We start from the raw sequence: 23044 nt of genomic DNA, 5'->3' as shown, positions 1-23044 counted from the left end.
TCTGCTAAATGAACCAAGAAGCAAAGATATCCCAGTAGCAAGGGACACATCTAGTGCTCAGAACTTGGTCTCCAATTCTATCCTACTGAAAGAAAAAGCATTCCTCAGAGAAATAACTCATTGTAGGGTAGGTGGAAGAGGAAAGTGTAACACCTTATGTCAGAAAGTAAGTTCTAAAGAAAATGATGAGAGCATATCATAGTGAGGGAATGCATTCTCTTCCTGGGTCCACAATGGGGCATAGTTTTAAGGGCAAGAACTTCCCAGCGAGATGCCCCCCTCCCATCTCTCTCCATCCAGGAGATTTAATGATTTATGTGTTAATTTTGTGGGTGTGGGAAGAAACTAAGGGTCAGTTACCCCAGTGGAAGTTTAAAGGAACTCCTTTCATTGGCCAGAGGAACTTGGGGAGGTGGGAATTTCTCCCAGGATAAATTCCCCTGCTCCTTTACCCACACCAGATTTCCGGCTCTCTGGAATTCCCTCCCACATAGTGGGAGCTCTCTTTCTCCTCCTGGTTTTCCCCTCTGGGGTCCCCTTCCTCTCAGTGTGGAAGCTGTCTTTCCTCTCCTGGATTCCATCTTTCTAGATTCTCTCACACAGTTGTGAGGGGAGTTTTCCTTCTCTGGTTTTCTCCCTCTGGGAACCCTTCTCACTCAGTGTGAGAGCAGCTTTTCTTTTTCTCATTCAGTGTGAGAGCTAGCTGTTTCTTTCTTTCCTTCTTTTTCTCTCTCTGCCTAAATAGATCACTTTTCTGCAACACTTTTGGGGTCTGGTATTTATTTCATGAGTGTACTGCACTGTGGTCTCCTCTCTCATTCTTGAGAGAGTGATAGACCAAGAACCTGGAGAAACATCCTCTCAGGGAAGCTGAGGGCTCCCCTGAACCCCACAATAGGGACATAGGAAACAACATGAAGGACCCCCCACTGGTTCAATAATGAATTATAAATCATTAATGTTGGCATTCTTGAGTCAATATGGATAATAAATAAATAAATAAGTACAGTTGACCCCTGAACAATGCAGAGATTAGGGATGCCAACTCTCCATGCATTCAAAAATCTTCATATGATTTTTGACTCCTCCCAAACTTACATTCATATAAGCTATTGTTGACCAGAAGCCTTACAATAACATAGTCAAGTAACACATATTTTGTATATGTGTTATGTGCTGTATACTCACAATAAAGTAAGCTCAAAAAAAAAAAGAAAATGTTATTAAAAATCATGAGGAAGAGAAAATATATTTACTATTTATTAAATGGAAGTAAATTACTATAAAGGTCCTGTCATTACATTCAATAGACTAGGAGGAAGAAGAGGAAGGGTTGGTTTTGCTATCTCAGGTGTGGCAGAGACTGAAGAAAATTATAAGGGAGCCCACATTGTTCAAACCCGTTTGTTCAAGAATCAATTATAGATAGGTAAGTAGATAGCTTGACAATGGAATAAATAATTGAAGGGAGATCACTTGCTTACAGTAGAATGCTAAGTACTTACTATAAATATAGAGGCAGTGTTGAATTTGATCAAAATTAAAATTACCAGTGAAGGCCAGCAGACAGACATCATATCTCCAGATATGATATCCTGGGAAAGCCACGCTCTACCTACCTAGTAGTCTGTCCAGAAATGCACAACCTGGATATAATTATGAGGAAATATCAGATAAACCTCTAGTAAGTAAGGTTCTAATATACAAAATATACAAAAGGGTGATTCTCCCCAAATGTTAAAATCATGAAACACAGACCAGGCGTGGTGGCTGACGCATGTAATCCCAGCACTTTGGGAGGCCGAAGCGGATGGATCACCTGAGGTCAGGAGTTTGAAACCAGCCTAGCAAACATGGCAAAAGCCTATCTCTACTAAAAATACAAAATTAGCTGGGCATGGTGGTGCATGCCTGTAATCCCAGCTACTTGGGAGGTTGAGGCAGGAGAATCACTTGAACCTGGGAGGCGAAGGTTGCAGTGAGCGAAGATCGTGCCACTGCACTCCGGCCTGGGCAACAAGAGCAAAACTCTGTCTTATATGTAACTTTCAAAATGTGTGTGTGTGTGTGTGTGTGTGTGTGTGTGTGTGTGCATAGAGTAAGAGAGAGAGAGGAAGAGAAGGACAAACAGACAAAACAGAGATAGAGTTGGCAAAGAAAAAAAGGAAAATGAGGTAACATGATAATAGATGAATCTGGGTAAAGGTTACACACATATTTTCTGTATCATTTTTATTCATGTGTCTTCTCTGTAAATTTGAAATTATTTTCAAATAAAAAGTTAAAAAGATTATATAATACTGTATCTTATAAGAGTTCAGAGTTATATAACATTTTATATATATACATGTTAATAAGTTTATAAGTTAAACTGAATTGATAAACCACTGAATCTAAGATTTTTTTGAGATATCTAATATATGTTGAGTTAATTGAATATACATGTTGAGAAATTTTTCAATGAACGAAATTTGATTATGTAAAATAGTTAGATCATATAGTTTTAAAATTTATATTAACTGGCAGAATATTTTAAGTATGATAATTATCCCTACAGTATCATCTAGAATCTCATGTTGAGATTATTTTCTTCTAAAAGTCTGTCTGCTTTAGTAATGCACATAGTACATCACTATGTTAGTATATAGGTGATTTTATTAAAAGCTATATATCTTATGTTTTGATGGTTACAAGATCTCAATTCATCTACATTTTCTTCACTTCATTAAGAAATAAATTAACTTCAGATGTTATATTACTCAAAAGGCAGCTTTTAACTTATGAAGTATCAAAATGTATTATAGTTGCTTATTGGCATATTTTCCTGTTCTTCACTAGAGATTTTTACCTGTGAAGTCAGTAACCCCGGCTCCTGGCACATATAATGAACGTCGAACTGCTATCAAGTCCTTGAAGAAAACATCAGGACTGAAAAATATTCCATTTGGTCAAAGTGCTGTTCGATTCACACAGGACATCAGGACAGAGGAGATGCCAGGTTAGCAATTAATCTATATATGTCTTCTCTTTGGCTTTATAAAGTAACTTAATGTTCTTAACAAGATGGATACACCAGATAGTATGTTTTCTTTTTTGTCCTATGGTTGGTGGTGTTAAGTCAACATTTTTTTAAAAACATTCACTATACATTAAACACAGATAAAATAATGTACAGTTTTAGTAAGATTTCAATTTAACATTTTACACAGCTTAATTGTAATTTTCTATTGTTTTTCTTTATTTGTTAAATTTTCTGATTTTCTCTTGTCAGATAAACAACATAATATATCAACTAGGTGGTCACTATGAGTAATATAACTTATGATGTTCAGTTTTGTTAAATTTTTTTTATTTCAGAGATGTTCAATCACATATTATGGTATTGTCAGTGGATATTCTAATGTTCAGAGCCAAGAATATAGAACAAAATATAGTTTAAAATTGCTGACATACAGTTCTGGCTTTCTATTGCTGTGTAACAATCTTAGTGGCTTAAAACAACCGGTTTTTCTATTATATCTCATTATTTTATGGGATGGCTAGAAGGCAGGGCTCAGATGGGTCTGTTATTCAAAGTATGTACGTAGCTCCAGCATGGCTGCCTCAGGGCAGCCTGACTTTTAACATAGTGGCCTAGGGTTCCATTAGACTGACCGGATGCTGCAAGATTTTTTATGACCCAGCCACAGGACTCCCAGGACATCACTTCTTCTGCATTCTGTTAGTTAATTAAGTCACTCAGAGTAGCGCATATTGATGGGAAGGACATGAAACTTTATCCCAGTGAGGAGAGTAGCAAAGAATTGATGGCCAGTTTTAATCTACTTTATGATCAATTCCTTGGCCACAAAATATTTACAGTGTAACTACATGCACCTCCTCCTTCCCAAGGACCCAAAAGTTTCATGTAATTATGTCATAATTTCAAAGCACAGGACCTCTTTAAAAAAAATTTTTTTTTTGAGACATTCATTTCTGTCATTCAGGCTGGAGTGCAGTGGCGTGATCATAGTTCACTGCAGCCTCCAACTCCTGGCTCAAGGTATCTCCTGCTTCAGCCTTCTGAGTAGCTGGGACGACATGTGCATGCTACAATGCCTGGCTATTTAAAAAAATTTTGGCCAAGGGCGGTCACTCACACCTGTAATGCCAACACTTTGGGAGGTTTAGGCGGGCAGATCACGAGGTGAAGAGATCAAGACCAACCTGGCCAACATGATGAAACCCTGTCTTTACTAAAATACAAAAAGCTGGGCATGGTGGTGTATGCCTGTAATCCCAGCTACTTGGCAGGCTGAGGAAGGGGAATTGCTTTAACCTGGGAGGCGGAGTTTGCAATGAGCCAAGATTGCACCACTGCACTCCAGCCTGGTGACAGAGCAAGACTCCATCTCAAAATAAATAAATAAATAAATAATAAAAATTAAATAAAAAAATTGTGGTGAGTCCTCATTTCGTGGCCCAGACTGGTTTTTAACTCCTAACCTCAAATGATCTTTCCACCTCGGCTCTCAAAGTTTTGGGATTACAAGTGTAAACCACAATTCCCAGCCCCGGATCTTGTCATCTAAGTTAGGTATAGGTGCAGATGAGGATTCTTGTGCTTGGTTCTTAAGATACAACTCATTCTCTGTCAGCAGAGCTGTGAACCAAAGAGAGGGTTGGTTCATCCACCATACAGTGTGAGAGAGAGATAGGATAATCAGATTAGACACTCCTATTCAAGAAGAGGGAAAACTGGAGGCCCACAGCAGTCACAGTGCCATAGCAATTCTGAAATTCAGCTGGGCACATGTTAGCATTTCCTTGATGAGGATCCAGTAAAGCTCTCCAGGGGGAATGATTTTCTGTGGTTCTTTGTTCTGCCTTTGGGCTCTTAGTTCTGTTTTGAGTCATCCTTTTTCTCTATGAAATAGGCTGTGTTTGCAGCTGGAACTTCTCAGCCAGCTTCTATCAGCTTCTTTTCATTTATATTTTCTCATTGTCCCTTTTATCTCAAGATGGTATGATTCTTATAAAAACTTTGTTTGAGTTACTTATTGTGTTAATTTATAATCAAATACACTAGACAAAAGCCACACTTACAGTTTCTTAGAAAAAACTTTTTTTTTATAACCTTTGAGGCTGTTACGTATTTTGTATCACCCTTGTCTATTTTGTATTACCTTTGAGGCTATTATGTTTTTAACACCGTTAAGTTCTTAGGGCACCATTGTCTAAGTGAAAAGGGTCTAGGATACAAGACTTTAAGATTCTTTTTTTTTTCTCTATTTTTTAAAATTATTATACTTTAAGTTCTTGGGTACATGTGCAGACCATGCAGGTTTGTTATGTGCCATGGTAGTTTGGTTTGCTGCATCCATCAACCCGTTATCTACATTAGGTATTTCTCCTAATATTCTCCTTCCCCTTACCCCTCAGTCCCCAACAGGCCTGGGTGTGTGATGTTCCCCTCCCTGTGTCCATGTGTTCTTATTGTTCAACTCCCACTTATTAGTGAGAACATGCAGTGTTTGGTTTTCTGTTCTTGTGTTAGTTTTCTGAGAATGATGTTTTCCAGCTTCATCCATGTCCCTGCAAAGGACATGAACTCATCCTTTTTTATGGCTGCATAGTATTCCATGGTATATATGTACCACATTTTCTTTATTCAGTCTAGCATTGATGGGCATTTGGGTTGATTCCAAGTCTCTGCTGTTGTCAACAGTGCTGCAGTAAACATACATGTGCATGTGACAAGACCTTAAGATTCTTAAGGCCCCTTTTTGAGAGGTTTTATGAAGGGTTACCATAAATATTTCTAAAATTAAACAAAAGGTCTTATAGTCAAATGCTGCTTTTCATCTTTGCCTTGAGGCCATTTCTTACTTTGAGAGATATTTATTGTCTGTATAGATTGTTGATGAAAAATAGTTTTATTTTCAAATCTAGGAAATTATAGTTCCTTTTTATTTCCTAAATATTCTCCTTGAAAAGTTAACACTTTATTACTTTTCACTTATTTATTTATTTTTAACTTTTAAGTTCAAGGGTACATGTATAGGATTGTCATATTGGTAAATTTGTGTCATGGGGATTTTTTTTTAGATTATTTCATCACCAGATATTAATCCTAGCACCCATTAGTTTTTTTTCCTGATTCTGTCTCTCCTCCCACCCTCCACCATTGGTAGGCCCCATTGTCTGTGGTTTCTTTCTATGTATCCATGTGTTCTCATTTTTTTGTTCCCACTCATAAGTGCAAACATGTGGTATTTGGCTGTATGTTTCTGTTTTAGTTTGCTGAGGATAATGGCCTGTAGCTCCATCCATGTTTCTGTATAAGACATGATCTCATTCTTTTTTTATGGCTGTATAGTATTTCATGGTATATATGTACCACCTTTATCTAGTCTACCACTGATTGACATTTAAATTGATTCCATGTCTTTACTATTGTGAATAGTGTCACAATTAACATACATGTGCCTGTGTCATTATAATAGAATAGTTTTTATTCCTTTGGGTATATACCCAGTAATGGAATTGCTGGGTCAAATGGTAATACTAGAAAACTGAACAGTTTAAACTCTTTTCCTTCTATCTATACCTTCTCATACATGGATAAAAGGAACTGTTGGCACTTTGACATTCTACCTGGAAATTTTCTTAGTTAGAATCCAGCCGTTCTTTAGATATTTTCTTCATTACCTCAAGCATTAGTATTGCTAAAATTTCTGCCATTGCATAATACCAGTTATCATTTTTCCATCCTCTAATAACATTTCCCTCACTGTCTTTCAAGTCATCACCAACAGTCTCCTCAAGGCCTTTATTCTAACTCTTCAAGTTGCTCTAGCTTCTGACCTATTGCCTGATTCCAAAACCACTGCCACAAATTTTAGAGTTTGGTTATAGTAATATACTTGGTACAATTGTTCGCTACTAATTCCGTGGAGAGATTGAGTTTTGCTTTTCTTTCCTTCAGTCATGACTAGTCCTGGTGCTTTCTTGACCAATGCATAGAGTGGAAGTGACATTCTAGCACTTCCTAGACAAAGTCATATGCTTTACAGATAGACTTGGGCATCTTGAAACAATTGGTCTTGGAGCCCTGAGCCTCTGTGTTGAAGTATGACTAAACTCATTTGTGTTTATCATTGTAAACTTGAAATAATCAGATGGATCAGAATCCAGTTTAAGAAAGTTTATTCAAGTACAAAGGTAAGAATAGCTATTCAAGTAACACAGACTCTAAAGGAATAGGGCCAGTGCTCCAAAGGTGAAAAGTTAAAGTCTTGCTTTTATAGTCAGAAAATAAAGAAATTTAATAGATTATAACATTTTTCATACAAGGCTGGTTTATGAGTTATAGCAGTTTAGCTATAGCTGTTTTCCTTTTCCAGTTTGAAAGACTGCATTTAATATTCCATCTTAGACAATGTGATAGTCGTGAAATCTTTGTGTCAGAGAAGTAAAAGGAAAGTTAAGCTATAATGAAGATCAGTAGTGAAGAGGCAAGAGGTCTTCTCTGGCACTTTTTAGTCTTCTACGTATTTTAGAAAACAATATGGGTAAAGAAAAGGTTAATCTATAATCAGAAGAACAAAGATTACAGCTGCCTGTCATGTGATTCAGGTTGCATAAGCATATTCCTTTAAGGCTCAAAATAATTTAAAGTCCCAACAGCTTTGATTTTGTGTTACTTATTTATATATCATAAATCTGAAATCTAAATTATTTCTAAATATTAACTTATGGAGTGGCCCAGTTGCTCTAAGAGTGGGTCTTACTGTCAATTTGATGGTCTAGTATATTACAAATAAAATATTATACATTCTTCAAAGTTAGTTTATTTATAAAGGGCAAGTTAAATTAAGAATAACTTCTAAAATATAATCTGGAATCTTCCATGTTTTAAGGATTAGCAAGAATGGTCTTCATGGAAATTTGATTTCATGTAATTATTAGAGTACAGTAATGAAATGGACTTGTAAAACAGTCATAGAGCAGATTTGACCACCTAATATGGAGCTCCAAAATGTTTGCAAGTTACTGTTATAAGGCACCCCTCAACCTTTTAACTCTCCCATAGCAGATCTGATCTGGGGTTCCTGGGCATTTCTACACTTAATGATTCTAAGATAAATATAAGAAACTTCTAATATGAGTGAACCATATGATCAGAATGGCTTTCAAAGTCAGAAGCTTAAGAAGGTAATACCTGATACGTGTATGTATGAGGTCTCTATCCCTGAGGATGCTATATTAACTATTTAAGCTCACCTGCAAAGTGCTATGTAATACTTTTGAGCCAGAAGGGAGAGAAATTTGACATAGTTCCTTGTTTTTTTATATACCTTAAATGGTGGCTCAAACAGTTTTCATTATACTTTCTGTTTATCTTTTTCCTAAACATCACCACTGGAAGAATGTTGAAAGGCAGCAGGAATAGTTTATATTAGCACTTAGGTTTTCTGAGAGTTGGCAAAACAGAATTTTGGTAGATATTTTTAGGGAATAGACTAGAACTGGAATATTTGAAAAATTAGGGAGAGTTTGTTTACATTTTGAGAGAAATCTTATATGTGTCAGAAGTATGAAGTATATTTCTATGTAGGAAGATTTAATCACTTTTAAATCTGGAAAAAACCAAAGTAACATCTAATCTAGTACTACCCACTGACACTCCTTTGTCAACTGTTTCCTGCCTATGATGAGAAAAAAGATTGTATCAGAACATAAATCAACACAATACTATCTTCATTCAGAAGGACTAGTTACAAAATGCTTAGTGAAATAGTAAATTTACATTTAGTTGTAAACTGCTTATCTTGTAGATTGTTCTTGAACAGATACTGATCTAATCAATTCCTATTATTTTTAGATGAGGAACTTGAAGCCTAGAAAAACAAATGAGATTTAAGTGAAGTTTCATATGTATTTAGTGGCAGGACTAATTTAGTAGAATGCAGATAACATGAGTACAATGAAGTTAAGTGTTGAGTATATTATATTGCATCTAATGGATATTGCTGCTCACTAGAACTGATTTTTTAAAGAACACACTCAAATAGTTGTTTTAAGTATATGACTGTCTTGTTAAAAGTTTTTCAACAGCATAGAAAGTTGTATTATTTTGAATGAAAAATATATGAACCTCAATTCACTCAGACTACCACTGTGGAAAATATTCCAAGTTTTGAATATGCACAGAAAAATAAAAAGCAAAAATTAAAATAACTTTTGTGGCAGGGAGGTCTAATGATAGGATATATTAATTTTTTGGTCAAATTTATCTTAATGCTGCTGTATTATTCTTTGAAAACTTTAGTATTGAGATTTATTTATTCTCTATGTATACCTTATACATAAATAAAAATTATTCATTTAAATATACAATTTGATGAATTTTGGTAGATATGTAGTCAGGCAATCACAATTACAGTAATGTTTTGGAGCACTTTAATCATTCCTAAAGTTTTCTCATGTTCCTTTGCAGTTAATCTCTCCTCCCACTCTTTCCCTAGGCAACTGTTTCTGCTGTTATGATTTTACCGTTTCTAAATTTACATATAAATGGAATTATACATTATTCAAGCTTTAGAATCTGCGTCTTTTTACTTATCATATTTTAGAGATTCATTTATTTATTGCTGAGTAATATTCCATGGTTTGGGTGTAGCACATTTTGTTTATATATTAATCAAGTGATGGACACTTGGGTTCTTTTCATTTGGGAAAATACCTAGAAATAGAATTTCTGGTCATATGGCAAGTGTATTAGTCCATTGTCATGCTGCTGATAAAGATGTACCTAAGACTGGGCAATTTACAAAAGAAAGAGGTTTAGTGGACTTATAGTTCCATGTGGCTTGGAAGGCTTCACAATCATGGTGTTAGGTGAAAGGCACAACTCACATGGCAGCAGGCAAGAGAAGAGAGCTTGTGCAGGGAAACTCCTGTTTTTAAAACCATCAGATCTTGTGAGATTTATTCACTATCATGAGAACAACGTGAGAATACCCACTCCCTTAATTCAATTGCCTCCCACCAGGTTCCTCCCAAACAAATAATAATTGTGGGAGCTACAATTAAAGATGAAATTTGAGTGGGGACAGAGCCAAGCCATATCATTCCACCCCTGGCCCCTCCCAAATCTCATGTCCTCACATTTCAAAACCAGTTGTGCCTTCCCAACAGTCCCCAAAGTCTTAACTCCTTTCAGCATTAACTCAGAAATCCACAGTCCAAAGTATCAGCTGAGACAAGGCAAGTCCCTTTCACCTATGAGCCAATAAAATCAAAAGCAAATTAGTTACTTCCTAGATACAATGGAGGTACAGGCCTTGGGCAAACACACCCATTCCAAATGAGAGAAATAGAGTGAAACAAAGAGGCTACAGGCCCCATGCAAGTCTGAAATCCAGAGGAGCAGTCAAATTTTAAAGCTCCAAAATAATCTCCTTTGACTCCTTGTCTCACATCCATGTCATGCTGATGCAAGAGGTAGGTTCCCACATTCTTGGGAAGCTCTATCTCTGAGGCTTTGCAGGATACAGCCTCCTTCCTGGCTGCTTTCATGGGCTGGTGTTTTGTCTGTAGCTTTTCCAGGCACATGGTGCAAGCTGTCAGTGGGTCTACCATTCTGGGGTCTGGAATACAGTGGCCCTCTTCTCATAGCTCCACTAGGTGGTACCCTAATAGGGACTCTGTGTGGCGGCTCTGACCCCACATTTGCCTTCTGCACTGCCCTAGCAGAGGTTCTCCATAAAGGCCCCACTCCTGCAGCAAACTTCTGCCTCAACATCCAGGTGTTTCCATACATAGCTGCTAAGGCTTGGGGCTTGCACCCTCTGAAACCCTGGCCTGAGCTCTTTGTTGTCTTCTTTCAGCAATGTCTGGAGTGGCTGGGATGCAGGGAACCAAGTCCCTAGGCTGCACACGATGCCAGGACCCTGGGCCCAGCCCATGAAATCATTTTTTCCTCCTAGGCATCTGGGCCTGTAATGGGAGGGGCTGCCATGAAGACATTTGACATATCCTAGAGACATTTTTTCATTGTCTTGGGGATTAACATTGGGTCCCTTGTTACTTATGCAAATTTTTGAATTTCTCCTCAGAAAATGGTTTTTTCTTTTCTATCACATTGTCAGGCTGCAAATTTTGTGAACTTTTATGCTCTGCTTCCCTTATAAAACTGAATGCCTCTAACAGTACCCAGTTCACATCTTGAATGCTTTGCTGCTTAAAAGTTTCTTCTGCCAGATACCTTAAATCATGTCTTTCAAGTTCAAAGTTTCACAAATCTCTAAGGCAGGGGAAAAATGCCACCAGTCTGTTTGCAAAAATATAACAGAAGTCACCTTTGCTTCTGTTCCCAACAAGTTTCTTATCTCCATCTGAGGCCACCCCAGCCTGGACTTTATTGTACATATCACTATTAACATTTTGGTCAAAACCATTCAACAAGTCTTTAGGGAGTTCCAAACTTTCTCACAGTTTTCTTCTTCTGAGCCCTATAAACTATTCCAACCCCTGCATGTTACCCAGTTCCAAAGTTGCTTCCACATTTTTGGGTATGTAGAGCAGTGCCCCACTCTACTGGTACCAGTTTACTATATTAGTCTGTTTTCATGCTACTAATAAAGGCATACCTAAGACTGGGCAATTTACAACAGAAAGAGGTTTAATGGTCTTATAGTTCCACGTGATTGGGAAGGCCTCACAATCATGGCAGAAGATGAAAGTCATGTCTGACGTGGCAGTAGACAACTCCTTGTTTTAAGACCATCAGCTTTCATGATATTTATTCACTATCACAAGAACAGCACAGCAAGATTCCTTCCTCTTCATTCAATTACCTCCTGCTAGGTTCCTCCCATGATACATGGGAATTGTGGGAATTACAATTCAAGATGAGATTTGTGTGGGGACATAGCCAAATTATATCAGCAAGTATATGTTCACTTTATAAGAATTCAACAAAATTGAAAAATGTGACTATGCCATTTTACATTTATGCCAGCAATATGTAATTTTTTTCTAAAAAAAAAAAAACCTTAATTAAAAATTACTCAGTTCAAAAGGTGCAAATAAAAGCATGCTTTTTCTTATATATGATATTTTTAAATAATTTTAGGTCCTGGGTTTTATAATATCCTGAACAATACTATAATTGCCAATATTAGAAATATCTGCTCAAAGAAACAGAAGAAATGTGCATTTCGTTCTTCTGTTCCTCGGACTTTCTTCTTGGTTCAGAAAGAAGCTTGTGTTACCCCTGGGCCTGCTGATTATCAGGTAAGGCATTCATACCAAAATAATATTCTTTCTGTTGAATATCAAGCTCTTAGGTTTCTCTTGAATTTACATGTTATAATTAATAGAAAAGATGTCAAGCAATCATTATAACAATATTCCATACATTAAGGAAAGTAGGAGAAGTATTGAACATATTAAATATAGAGAAATGGCAGAAATATAAAGACACAAATTGAATTTCTAGAGATGAAAAATATAGTGTTTGAAAAAATATGCTCTGAGGATGTGTTCATGGGAAGGTGATCAGAATGGTGAAGGTGCACAAGTTTCAACCATGTCACCCAAAGAACATTTGAAAAAAGTGAAGATGTTTGATACAGAGCAGAAAAGACTTACAGAGAATAAACTAGACATTGGTTTTAAAATGGAAAGCTTTCTAATATGGAGAAAGTTCTCTGTGACATATGGAATTCTATCAAGACCAATAGGTGAAAACTGTAGGGTTTCATATTTCAATTCAGTGAAAGTAATAACTGAATTTTGTGTATTACAGTTTTAAGATGTATAGTATGATTTTAAGAGAACAATAGCAGGAACAATGAAAAACAAACCAGAAAATATATGCATAACAATTTAAAGGTGGAAATTGTTACATAACTACATTGAAATCTGTTGCCCTTAATTGCAGATACATGAATTCTTATGTGTTTTATTATACGTAAAATTTATATTTGTGGGATTAAGTCTTATAATTTAGACAATAATTTTTCTCATGTTTTTAATGTTTATTTAAACTTATTTTTCTGAGGCTTGTTTTCTATGTATATGTGCTCAAAGAAGTTTATTTTCTGTGTAAACATCTATTTTAATTCTTTTTTTAATCATTAAGAGACAATTCTCTGTGTGTTTTGTGTTTCTCCACACCTTTGCTTGGACCTCCTTTTTACAGATGATTGTACAGCAAACAGCCTTCAAAGATACAATGTCTCCCTCCTAAGCAGAGGGAGTGTTTAGTGCTCTTTATAAAAAATTCAGGTTCCCAGAACTCACAGTTTTTCTCCCATAACAAAGCCCACTTTGTGTGCAGGTATTTATTTTGCCCCATCAGCCTTGTCCCCAGTAGGACTTTAGGGCAAGGAGGACTGATGCAAATGTGCTGTTGTCATGCTGTTTGTTATGCCACGAGTAATAAAGTTCTTTGTCTCTGACTCAGAAGTTTTGCATTTTTCTGTGAAACTGTGGCAGGTTAACTTACTAGGTTGAAGTAGGGCAAAATTTCAGACCCATCATAGTCCTTCCTATTCACATATTATTAACTTACAGACATTTTTATTTTATTATATTTTGCTCCCACAGGTCCCAGTAGTGCATCTGACAGCCTCGTCAAAACAGCTCTCTAGTTTCTGTCAATTTAATTTATATTTCATTAAATTTACAAGTTCATTATTAAATTGCAATTGTAAGAACAAGTTTAACATACCTACTTGTACTCTAAAGTCATTTTTTTAGCTTACTAGATTTCTAGACTTTCAGTTTTTGAGTTTCTGTCATCAACCTTTGATATTTGTCTTTAATTTCTATTGTTCATTTAGTCTGATACATCTGTCTATTTGTCTGTCTATCTATCTATCTATCTATCTATCTATCTATCTATCTATCTATCTATCTCCATGTGTGTGTGTGTGTGTGTGTGTGTGTTTCAAATATATAGATATTTGAAAGAGGGTCTCACTCTGTTGCCCAGGCTGGAGTGCAATGGTGTGGTTGTGGCTCACTGCACCCTTGCCCTTATGGGTTCGAGTGATCCTCCTGCCTCAGCTTTCTGTTTGGCTAGGACCAGAGGCACAGGCCATCACACCTGGTCATTAAAACTTTTTTTTTGTAGAGATAAGGTCTCACTTTAATGCCCAGGCTGATCTTGAAATCCTGGACTCAAGTGATCCCCTGCCTCAACCTTCTGAAGCATTGGTGTTACATAGTGAGTCACCCGCACCCAGTATATATTTTTAACTGTGGTTAAAAAAACACATAATATTAAATTTATTATCTTAACTATTTTAAGTTCTGATATAAGTATATTTTAAATGCATCATGAATGTTAGTAGTTTTTTAGAATATTTCTGCTCTATTTTGTTTAAAATGTACTAACAGTTCATTATTCTTAGTAATCTAACATTTAGATAAAAAGAATTACGGTATTTATTCTTCACTGTAGATATTGAGAAGTCTAGCACAGTGATTACTAGCATGATCTCTGGACTCAGAGTGCTTGAATATACTTTTTTGCTCTGCAACTGATCTTGTGCAAGTTATTTTAACTCTTTATGCTTAGTAAAATGAAGATCATAATAGTACATACCTAAAAGTGTTACTGCAATTACTAAGTGAATCAAAAAATTCTTTGAATATCTTATGACACATAGTATAGACTCAGTAAATTTCTTATTCTTGTTGACAATCTAAAACTACCTATGGGTATAACTCAGACTCAATTTATAAACTATTTGACAAACTAGAATCAAGAGTGAAATATAGATCCTAAACATGTCTGATTTAAAAAAAAATCAGTCTGGTAAACCTTTTGTTTAATTGTAGTATCAATTGATTTATGTTTAATTTGGTTATCAACATGTTTGTGTTTGCCTACATTACACTATTTTATTTATTGTATTGGTCCATTTGTTTTGCCACTTATTTTTTTTTTTAATTTCCATAGGTTATTAGGGAACAGGTCATGTTAGGTTACATGAATAAATTCTTTATTGGGGATTTGTGAGATTTTGGTGCACCCATTATCTGAGCAGTATACACTGCACCATATTTGTAGTCTTTTATCTCTTACCCCCTTCCACACATTCCCCCTGAGTTCTCAAAGTCCATTGTGTCATTCTTATGCCTTTGCCTCCTCATAGCTTAGTCCCACATATAAGTGTGAACATAAGATGTTTGGTTTTCCATTCCTGAGTTACTTCACTAAGAATAATTGTCTCCAATCTCATCCAGGTTTCTGTGAATGCCATTAATTCATTTCTTTTTATGGCTGAGTAGTATTCCATTGTGTGTGTGTGTGCATATATATATACACACACATATATATATATTCCAATATATATATTCCATTGTGTGTGTATATATACACAAATTCCATTGTGTGTGTGTATACACACATATATATACATATATGTGTGTATATGTATACATATATATGTATACATATACACACACACATATATATACACACACACATACACACACACACAACATTCCATTGTTGAGTACACACACACACTCCACAGTTTCTTTATGCATTCATTGGCTGATGGGCATTTGGGTTGGTTCCACATTTTTGCAATTGTGAATTGTGCTGTTATCAACATGTGTGTCTAAGTATTTTTTTGTATAATGACTTCTTTTCCTCTGGGCAGATAACCACTAGTGAGATTGCTAGATCAAATGGTAGTTCTACTTTAAGTTTTTAAAGGAATCTCCACACTGTTTTTCATAGTAGTTATACTAGTTTACATTCCAACCAGCAGTGTAGAAGTGTTCCCTGTTCACTGACTACATGCCAAGATCTATTATTTTTTATTATTATTTTATTTTATTATGGCCATTCTTGCAAGAGTCAGGTAGTAGTGCATTGTGAAGTTCAGCATTTTTTCATATGTTCATTGGTCATTTGTGTATCTTCATTTGAGAATTGTATATTCATGTCCTTAGCCCACTTTTTGATGGGATTGTTTGGTTTTTTGCTAATTTGTTTGAGTTTGTTGTAGATTCTGGATATTAGTCCTTTGTTAGATGTGTATATTGTGAAGATTTTCTCCCACTCTGTGGGTTGTTTGTTTACTCTGCTGACTGTCCCTTTGCCTTTCAAAAGCTCTTTAGTTTAATTAAGTCCCAGTTATTTATCTTTTTTTTTTCATTTGCGTTTGTGTTGGATTTTTTGTCATGAAATAGTTGCCTAAGCCAATGTCTAGAAGGGTTTTACAGATGTTATCTTCTAGAATTCTTATAGTTTCATATCTTAGATTTAAGTCGTTGATCCATCTTGAGTTGATTTTTGTATAAGGTGAGAGATGAGGATCCAGTTTTATTCTCCTACATTATCTTCCCAATTATCCCAGCACTGTTTGTTGAATGGGTTTTTTTTTTCTACTTTATGTTTTTGTTTGCTTTGTTGAAGATCATTTGACTGTAAGTATTTGGGTTTATTTCTGGGTTCTCTATTTCGTTCCATTGGTCTATGTGCCTATGTTTATACCAGTACCATGCTGTTTTGGTGTCTATGGCCTTATAATGTAGTTTGAATTCAGGTAATGTGCTGCCTTCAGATTTGTTCTTTTTGCTTGGTCTTGCTTTGGCTATGTGGGCTCTTCTTTGATTCTATATAAATTTTAGGACCTTTTTTTTTTTTTAGTTCTTTGAGAGTGATAATATTTTATTGGAATTGCATTAGATTTGTAGATTGCTTTTGGCAGTATGGTAATTTTCACAATATTGATTGTACCCATCCATGAGTATGGGATGTGTTTCCATTTGTTTTTTGTTGTCTGTGATTTCTTTCAGCAGTGTTTTGCAGTTTTCCTTGTAGAGGTCTTTCACCTCCTTAGTTTGGTATATTCCTAAGTATTTCATTTTTCTTGCAGCTGTTGTAAAGGGGTTGAGTTCTTGATTTGATTCTCAGCTTGTCATTGTTGGTGTATAGGAGAGCTACTGATTTGTGTACATTAATTTTGTATCTGGAAACTTTGCTGAAGTCTTTTATCAGTTCTAGATTTTCAGAGGAGTGTTTATGGTTTTCTAGGTATAAAGTTATATAATCAGCAAACAGTGACAGTTTTACTTTCTCTTTACCAATTTGCATGCCCTTTATTTCTTTCTCTTATCCAATTGCTCTGGCTTGTACTTCCAGTACTATGTTGAAAAGAAGTGGTGAGAGTAGGCATCTTTGTCTTGTTCCAGTTCTCAGAGCTAATGCTTTCAACATTTCCCCATTCTGTATTATGTCTGTTGTGGTTTGTCATAGATGGCTTTTATTACATTGAGGTATGTCCCTTGTATGCCGATTTTGCCGAGAGTTTTAATAATAAAGTGATGCTGGATTTTGTCAAATGCTTTTTCTGCCTCTATTGAGATAATCATGTGATTTTTGTTTTTAATTCTATTTATGTGGTGTATCACATTTATTGACTTGTGTATGTTAAACCATCCCTATATCCCTGATGTGAAACCCACTTGATCATGGTAGATTATCTTAGATTATATTTTTGATGTGTTGTTGGAGTCAGTTTCCTAGTATTTTGTTAAGGATTTTTGCGTTTCGTATTAGGGTGATACTGGCTTTATAGAATGATTTAGAGATGTTTCCCTCTTTATCTTTTGGAATAGTGTCAAAAGGATTGGTCCATTTCTTCTTGAATGTCTGGTAGAATTCAGCTGTGAATCCTTCTGGTCCTGGACTTTTTTTTGTTGGTAATTTTTATTACCATTTCAATATCGCTGCTTGTTATTGGTTTGTTCAGGGTATCTGATTCTTTCTGATTTAAGCTAGGTTGGTTATATCTTTCCAGGAATTTATCTATCTCCTCTAGGTTTTCTATTTTTTGTTTGTAAAGGTGTTCATAGTAGCCTTGAATGATTTTTTGTATTTTTGTAGTGTCAGTTGTAATATCTCTTATTTTGTTTCAAATTGAGCTTATTTGGATTTTCTCTCTTCTTTTCTTGGTTAATCTTGCTAATGGTCTGTCAATTTTATTTATCTTTTTGCTTTTTGTTTTATTTATCCTTTGTATTGTTTTGTTTCAATTTCATTTAGTTCTGATCTGATCTTGGTTATTTCCTTTGTTCTGCTGAGTTTGGGTTTGGTTTGTTCTTGTTTCTCTAGTTCTTTGAGATGTGACCTTAGATTGTCTCTTTGTGTTCTTTTAGACTTTTTGATGTAGGCATTTAGGGGTATGAATTTTCCTCTTAGCACTGCCTTTGCTGTATCCCAAAGTTTTGATAGGTTCTTTGTTGACTCTGTCTTGATGAACTGTCTAGAGCTGTCAGTGAAATATCAAAGTCCCCCGCTATTGTGTTGCTGTCTATCTCATTTCTTAGGTCTAGTAGTGTTAGATGCATGTATGTTTAGGAATGTGATGATTTTCTGTGGGACACGGCCTTTTATTGCTATATAATGTTTTTTGTCTTTTTAAACTGCTGTTGCTTTAAAGTTTGTTTTGTCTGATATAAGAAGAGCTACTTCTACTGGCTTTGGGTGTCCATTTGCATGGAATGTCTTTTTTCCAACCCCCCTTTACCTTAAGTTTATATGAGTTTTTATATGTTAGGTGAGTCTTTTGAAGGAAGCAGATAGTTGGCTGGTAAATTCTTATTCCTCCTGCAATTCTGTATTTTTTTAAGTAGAGCATTTAGGCAATGTACATTCAATGTTAGTATTGAGATGTGACATACTATTCCATTCATCATGCTATTTGTTGCCTATATACCTTGGTTCATTCATTCCTTTCTCTTCTCCTCTTTCTTTTCTTTTCTTTTTTTCTTCTTTTTTGAGACACAGCCTCACTCTATTGCTCAGGCTGGAGTGCAGTGGCACAATCTCAGCTAACTGCAACCTCTGCCTTCCAGGTTCAAGCAATTCTCATGCCTCAGCCTTTCAAGTAGCTGGGATTATGGGCACACACCAACATGCCCTGCTAATTTTTGTATTTTTAGTAGAGACAGGATTTTGCCACATTGGCTAGGCTAGTGTCGAACTCCTGACCTCAAGTGATCTGTTTCCCTCAGCATCCCAAAGTGCTGGGATTACAGGTGTGAGCTACTGCACCTGGTGATTGTTTTTTGTTTTTAATTGTATTTTTGTTTTTCAGGTCCTGTGAGATTTATGGTTTAAAGAGGTTCTGTTTTGATGTGTTTCTGGGGTTTGTTTTAGGATTTAGGGCTCCTTTTAGCAGTTCTTGTAGTACTGGCCTGGTAGTGGCAAATTCTCTCAGCATTTGTTTGTCTGAAAAAGATTGTATGTTTTCTTCATTTCTGAAGCTCAGTTTCACGGGATACAAAATTCTTGGCTGATAATTGTTTTGTTTAAGGAGGCTGAAGATAGGGCCCTAATCTCTTCTAACTTGTAGGATTTCTGCTGAGTAATCTGCTGTTAATCTGATAGGTTTTCCCTTACAGGTTACCTGGTGCTTCTGCCTCACAGCTCTTAAGATTGTTTCCTTGTGTTAACTTTAGATAACTTGATGGCAGTGTCCCTAGGCAATGATCTTTTGAGATGAATTTCCCAGTTGTTTTTTGAGCTTCTTGTATTTGGATGTCTAAGTTTCTAGCAAGGCTGGTGAAGTTTTCCTCAATTATTTCCCCAAGTATGTTTTCCAAACTTCTAGATTTCTTTTTCCTCAGGAATGCCTATTATTCTTAGGTTTGGTCGTTTAACATAATTCCAGACTTCTTATAGGCTTTGTTCTTATTTACTTATTTTTTTTTCTTTCTTTGATTGGGTTAATTCAAAAACTTTGTCTTCAAGCACTGAAGTTCCTTCTGCTTGTTCCATTCTATTGCTGAGACTTTCCAGAGCATTTTACATTTCTATTAATGTGTCCATTGTTTCCTGAAGTTTTGATTGTTTTTTATTTATGCTATTTATTTCATTGAATATTTCTCCCCTCATTTCTTCTTCTTCTTCTTCTTCTTCTTTTTTTTTTTTTGAGATAGAGTCTCGCTGTGTTACCCAGGCTGGAATGCAGTGGCACAATCTTGGCTCAGTGCAGCCTCCCCCTCCTGGGATCAGGCAATTCTCTTGCCTCAGCCTCTTGAGAAGCTGGGACTACAGGTGCACGCTGCCATGCCAGTCAATTTTTTTGTATTTTTTTAGTAGAGATAGGTTTCACCATGTTGTGCAGGCTGATTGCAAACTCCTGAACTCAGGCAATCTGCCCACCTTGGCCTCCCAATGTGCTGGTATTACAGGCATGAGCCCACTGCACCTGGCCTTGTTTCTTATATATGTATTTTTTGATTTCCTTAAATTGGGCTTTGCCTTTCTCTCGTGCCTTTTTGATTAGCTTAATAACTTCCCTCTGAATTCTTTTTCAGATAAATCAGCAATTTCTTCCTGATTTGAATCCATTGCTGGTGAGCTAATGTGATTTTTTTGAGGATGTTAATCCACCTTGTTTTGTCATATTACCAGAGTTGGTTTTTGGTTCTTTCTCATTAGAGTAGGCTCTGTCAGAGGAAAGGTGTAGGACTCAGGCTGCTTTCAAGGGAAACAAGATTCTTTTGTCCCAGGGGGTGTGCCCTTGATGTATTATTCTCCCCACTTTCCTAGGGATGTGGCCTTCTGCCAGCCAAGTTGTAGTGATTGTTATGTCTCTTCTGGATCGAGCCACCCAGCAGGTCTGTTAGGCTCCTGGCTAGTACTGTGGGTTGTCTGCACAGAGTTCTGTGATGTGAACTATCTGTGTGTCTCTCAGCCGTGGATACCAGCACAATATTTGAGGTTTCTCCCGGTTCCTGCAGGAGCAATCTGCTTTCTTCAGTGAGTCTGTGTGTTTGCTCAGCTTTCCTGATTTATTTCCATAGTAGGTATGGAGCAAAAGTTCATGACCTGAGACTCCATACACTGCTCTGTCCATCCAAGTGGGATGGAATTTAGTTCTGCCTCCCATCTGCCATGATTTCCATTATCCACTTTTCCTTATTTTGTTCTTTCTTGGATTAATCAAATATTATAATCTAATAAAATACTAATGAAGTATTTTATTTTATTCCATTTCGTCAACCTCTATTACATTTTTTAGTTTTGTTTTACTATTTTTTTATCACCTATTGCAATCCAATAAAAAGGATGACCTTTACCACTTTCTCAATAAGACTAACTTAGAACATTTTAACTCCATTTTGTTTTCTTGTATTTTATTTAATTATTGTCACACATTTTAAATCCACATATTTTAAGTTTTTGAATACTATTATTTTGTTGTGTGGATTACATTTATTTGTTTTTCAATTGTGCTTCATTCCTTTTTGCACTTGTATTTTTATAAAAAATGGAATCATTTTTCTTCTGTCTGAAAAACTCCCTTTAGCATTTCTTCTGGTCCAAGTCTGATACTGAATATTACAGTTTTTGTTTGTCTGAAATGTATTTTGTTATTTTTGAATGATTTACTTTTGAGTACAGATTTTTAGGTTGGTGATTATTTTCAGCACATTAATAATATTTTTTTAATTTTATACTTTCCATTTTTTCTATTAAGAAGTAAGCAGCCCAGCTTATTGTTTCTTCTTCGAGAGAAATTGTCTTTGGTTTTTAACCTTTGATGTATCTGAAGTGTCTTTTTCTTTTTAATACATTTGCCTGGGTTTGCAGAACCTTTGAATTTCTGGGTTTATGTCTTTTATCAGTTTTAAATAATTCTTGGCTATTATCTTTTTATGTATTTTGTCATATCATTTCTTGCTATTCTTTCTGAGACTCTAATAAATGTATATGTTAGAACTATTCACCATGCCTTGAACACTCTTAGAGTTCTTCTGTATTATAACTTTTTTGTTTTCATGCTAAGGTTTAAATATTTTCTACTGAGTTATAATTTAATTCACTACTGTTATTTCAACTACCATTATATCAATGTATTGACTTCTTAATTTTAGATATTGTATTTTTTAGTTCTAGAATGTCTGTTTAATTCTTTCTTAAAGAATTTATTTCTCAGGACAAATTCTTTATGATTTCAACTATTTCTTTTCTATTTATTGAACACATTAATCATGGTTTTATTTTATTTTATTTTATTGAGATGGAGTTTTGCTTTTGTTGCCCAGGCTGGAGTGCAATGGCACTATCTCGGCCCACTGTAACATCCACCTCCCATGTTCAAGCGATTCTCCTGCCTCAGCCTCCTGAGTAGCTGGGATTACAGGCATGTGCCACATGCCCAACTAATTTTGTATTTTTAGTAGAGATGGGGTTTCTCCATGTTGGTCAGGTTGGTCTTGAATTCCTGACCGTAGGTGATCTGCCTGCCTTGCCCTCCCAAAGTGCTGGGATTACAGGCATGATCCACTGCACCTGGCCTAATCATAGTTTTAAAAAAATTTTTGTCTGCAAACTCTAATATCTGGATCACCCATTAGTCTGTTATTTTATGTTTTTTTTCTCTTGATTTTTGATCATGCATTCTGTTTTTGACATGCTCCATAATTTTTAATAGCATACCAGATACTGTGTATAAAATATTGTAAAGATTTTAAATGATGTTATTTTTCTACTAGGGAGGTTTCATACTTTCTTCTGCAAGGCAAATATAGGTGAGATAAAATCACCTTAATCCAATTATGAACTGTGCTAATTACATTTTGCTATTACTTAATTTACCTCTTGGTTGTTTTATTTTCTTAAGTGTAGTATTCTGGGGATATCAAATATGAGCCTGATGTTTTTGAGGGCCCTTCTTTCTATCAGGTTCTTAACTTTACTCTTTGATATCTCTGTATTTCAATTTGTTGGCTTAGATTTTTAGCCTCACACTGCCTTTATTTCTTACAAATATCTTGATCAAGAAATAGGCCATGTGTTTTGAGGCTCCTACAATGTGCAGTTTTGTCATTCTGGCCCAATAAGACACAGTTCCTTAGTAGCATTTCACCACCAGGCCAAATCTCAAATGTTTACTCTGTTGCCTTTATCAGAAAATGCCCTGAGGGAGAATATACCTGCAGACCAGTAGCTCACCTCTCAGAGGTTCTACTTTTGTCAGAATTGTAGCCTTTTGGTCTATGCTACTTCTACAAC

General features: G+C 35.7%; 1 protein-coding gene across 1 annotated transcript in view; it reads left to right on the top strand.

The window, feature by feature from the left end:
- STPG2 (sperm tail PG-rich repeat containing 2) overlaps positions 1 to 23044 on the top strand; it is a 1129165-nt gene that overhangs the window by 178669 nt on the left and 927452 nt on the right. Inside the window, exons 6-7 of the mRNA XM_064369406.1 lie at positions 2839 to 2998; positions 12122 to 12282. Coding sequence (XP_064225476.1) covers positions 2839 to 2998; positions 12122 to 12282 — 321 coding nt within the window. The remainder of the gene's footprint in view (positions 1 to 2838; positions 2999 to 12121; positions 12283 to 23044) is intronic.

The sequence above is a fragment of the Aotus nancymaae genome, unplaced genomic scaffold (genome assembly GCF_030222135.1).
Source record: "Aotus nancymaae isolate 86718 unplaced genomic scaffold, 86718_ANA_hifiasm-v0.15.2.pri h1tg000006l, whole genome shotgun sequence".
NCBI lineage: Eukaryota > Metazoa > Chordata > Mammalia > Primates > Aotidae > Aotus > Aotus nancymaae.
Note: the sequence above shows the minus strand (reverse complement) of the source record. Positions and strands in the feature narration are given on the sequence as shown.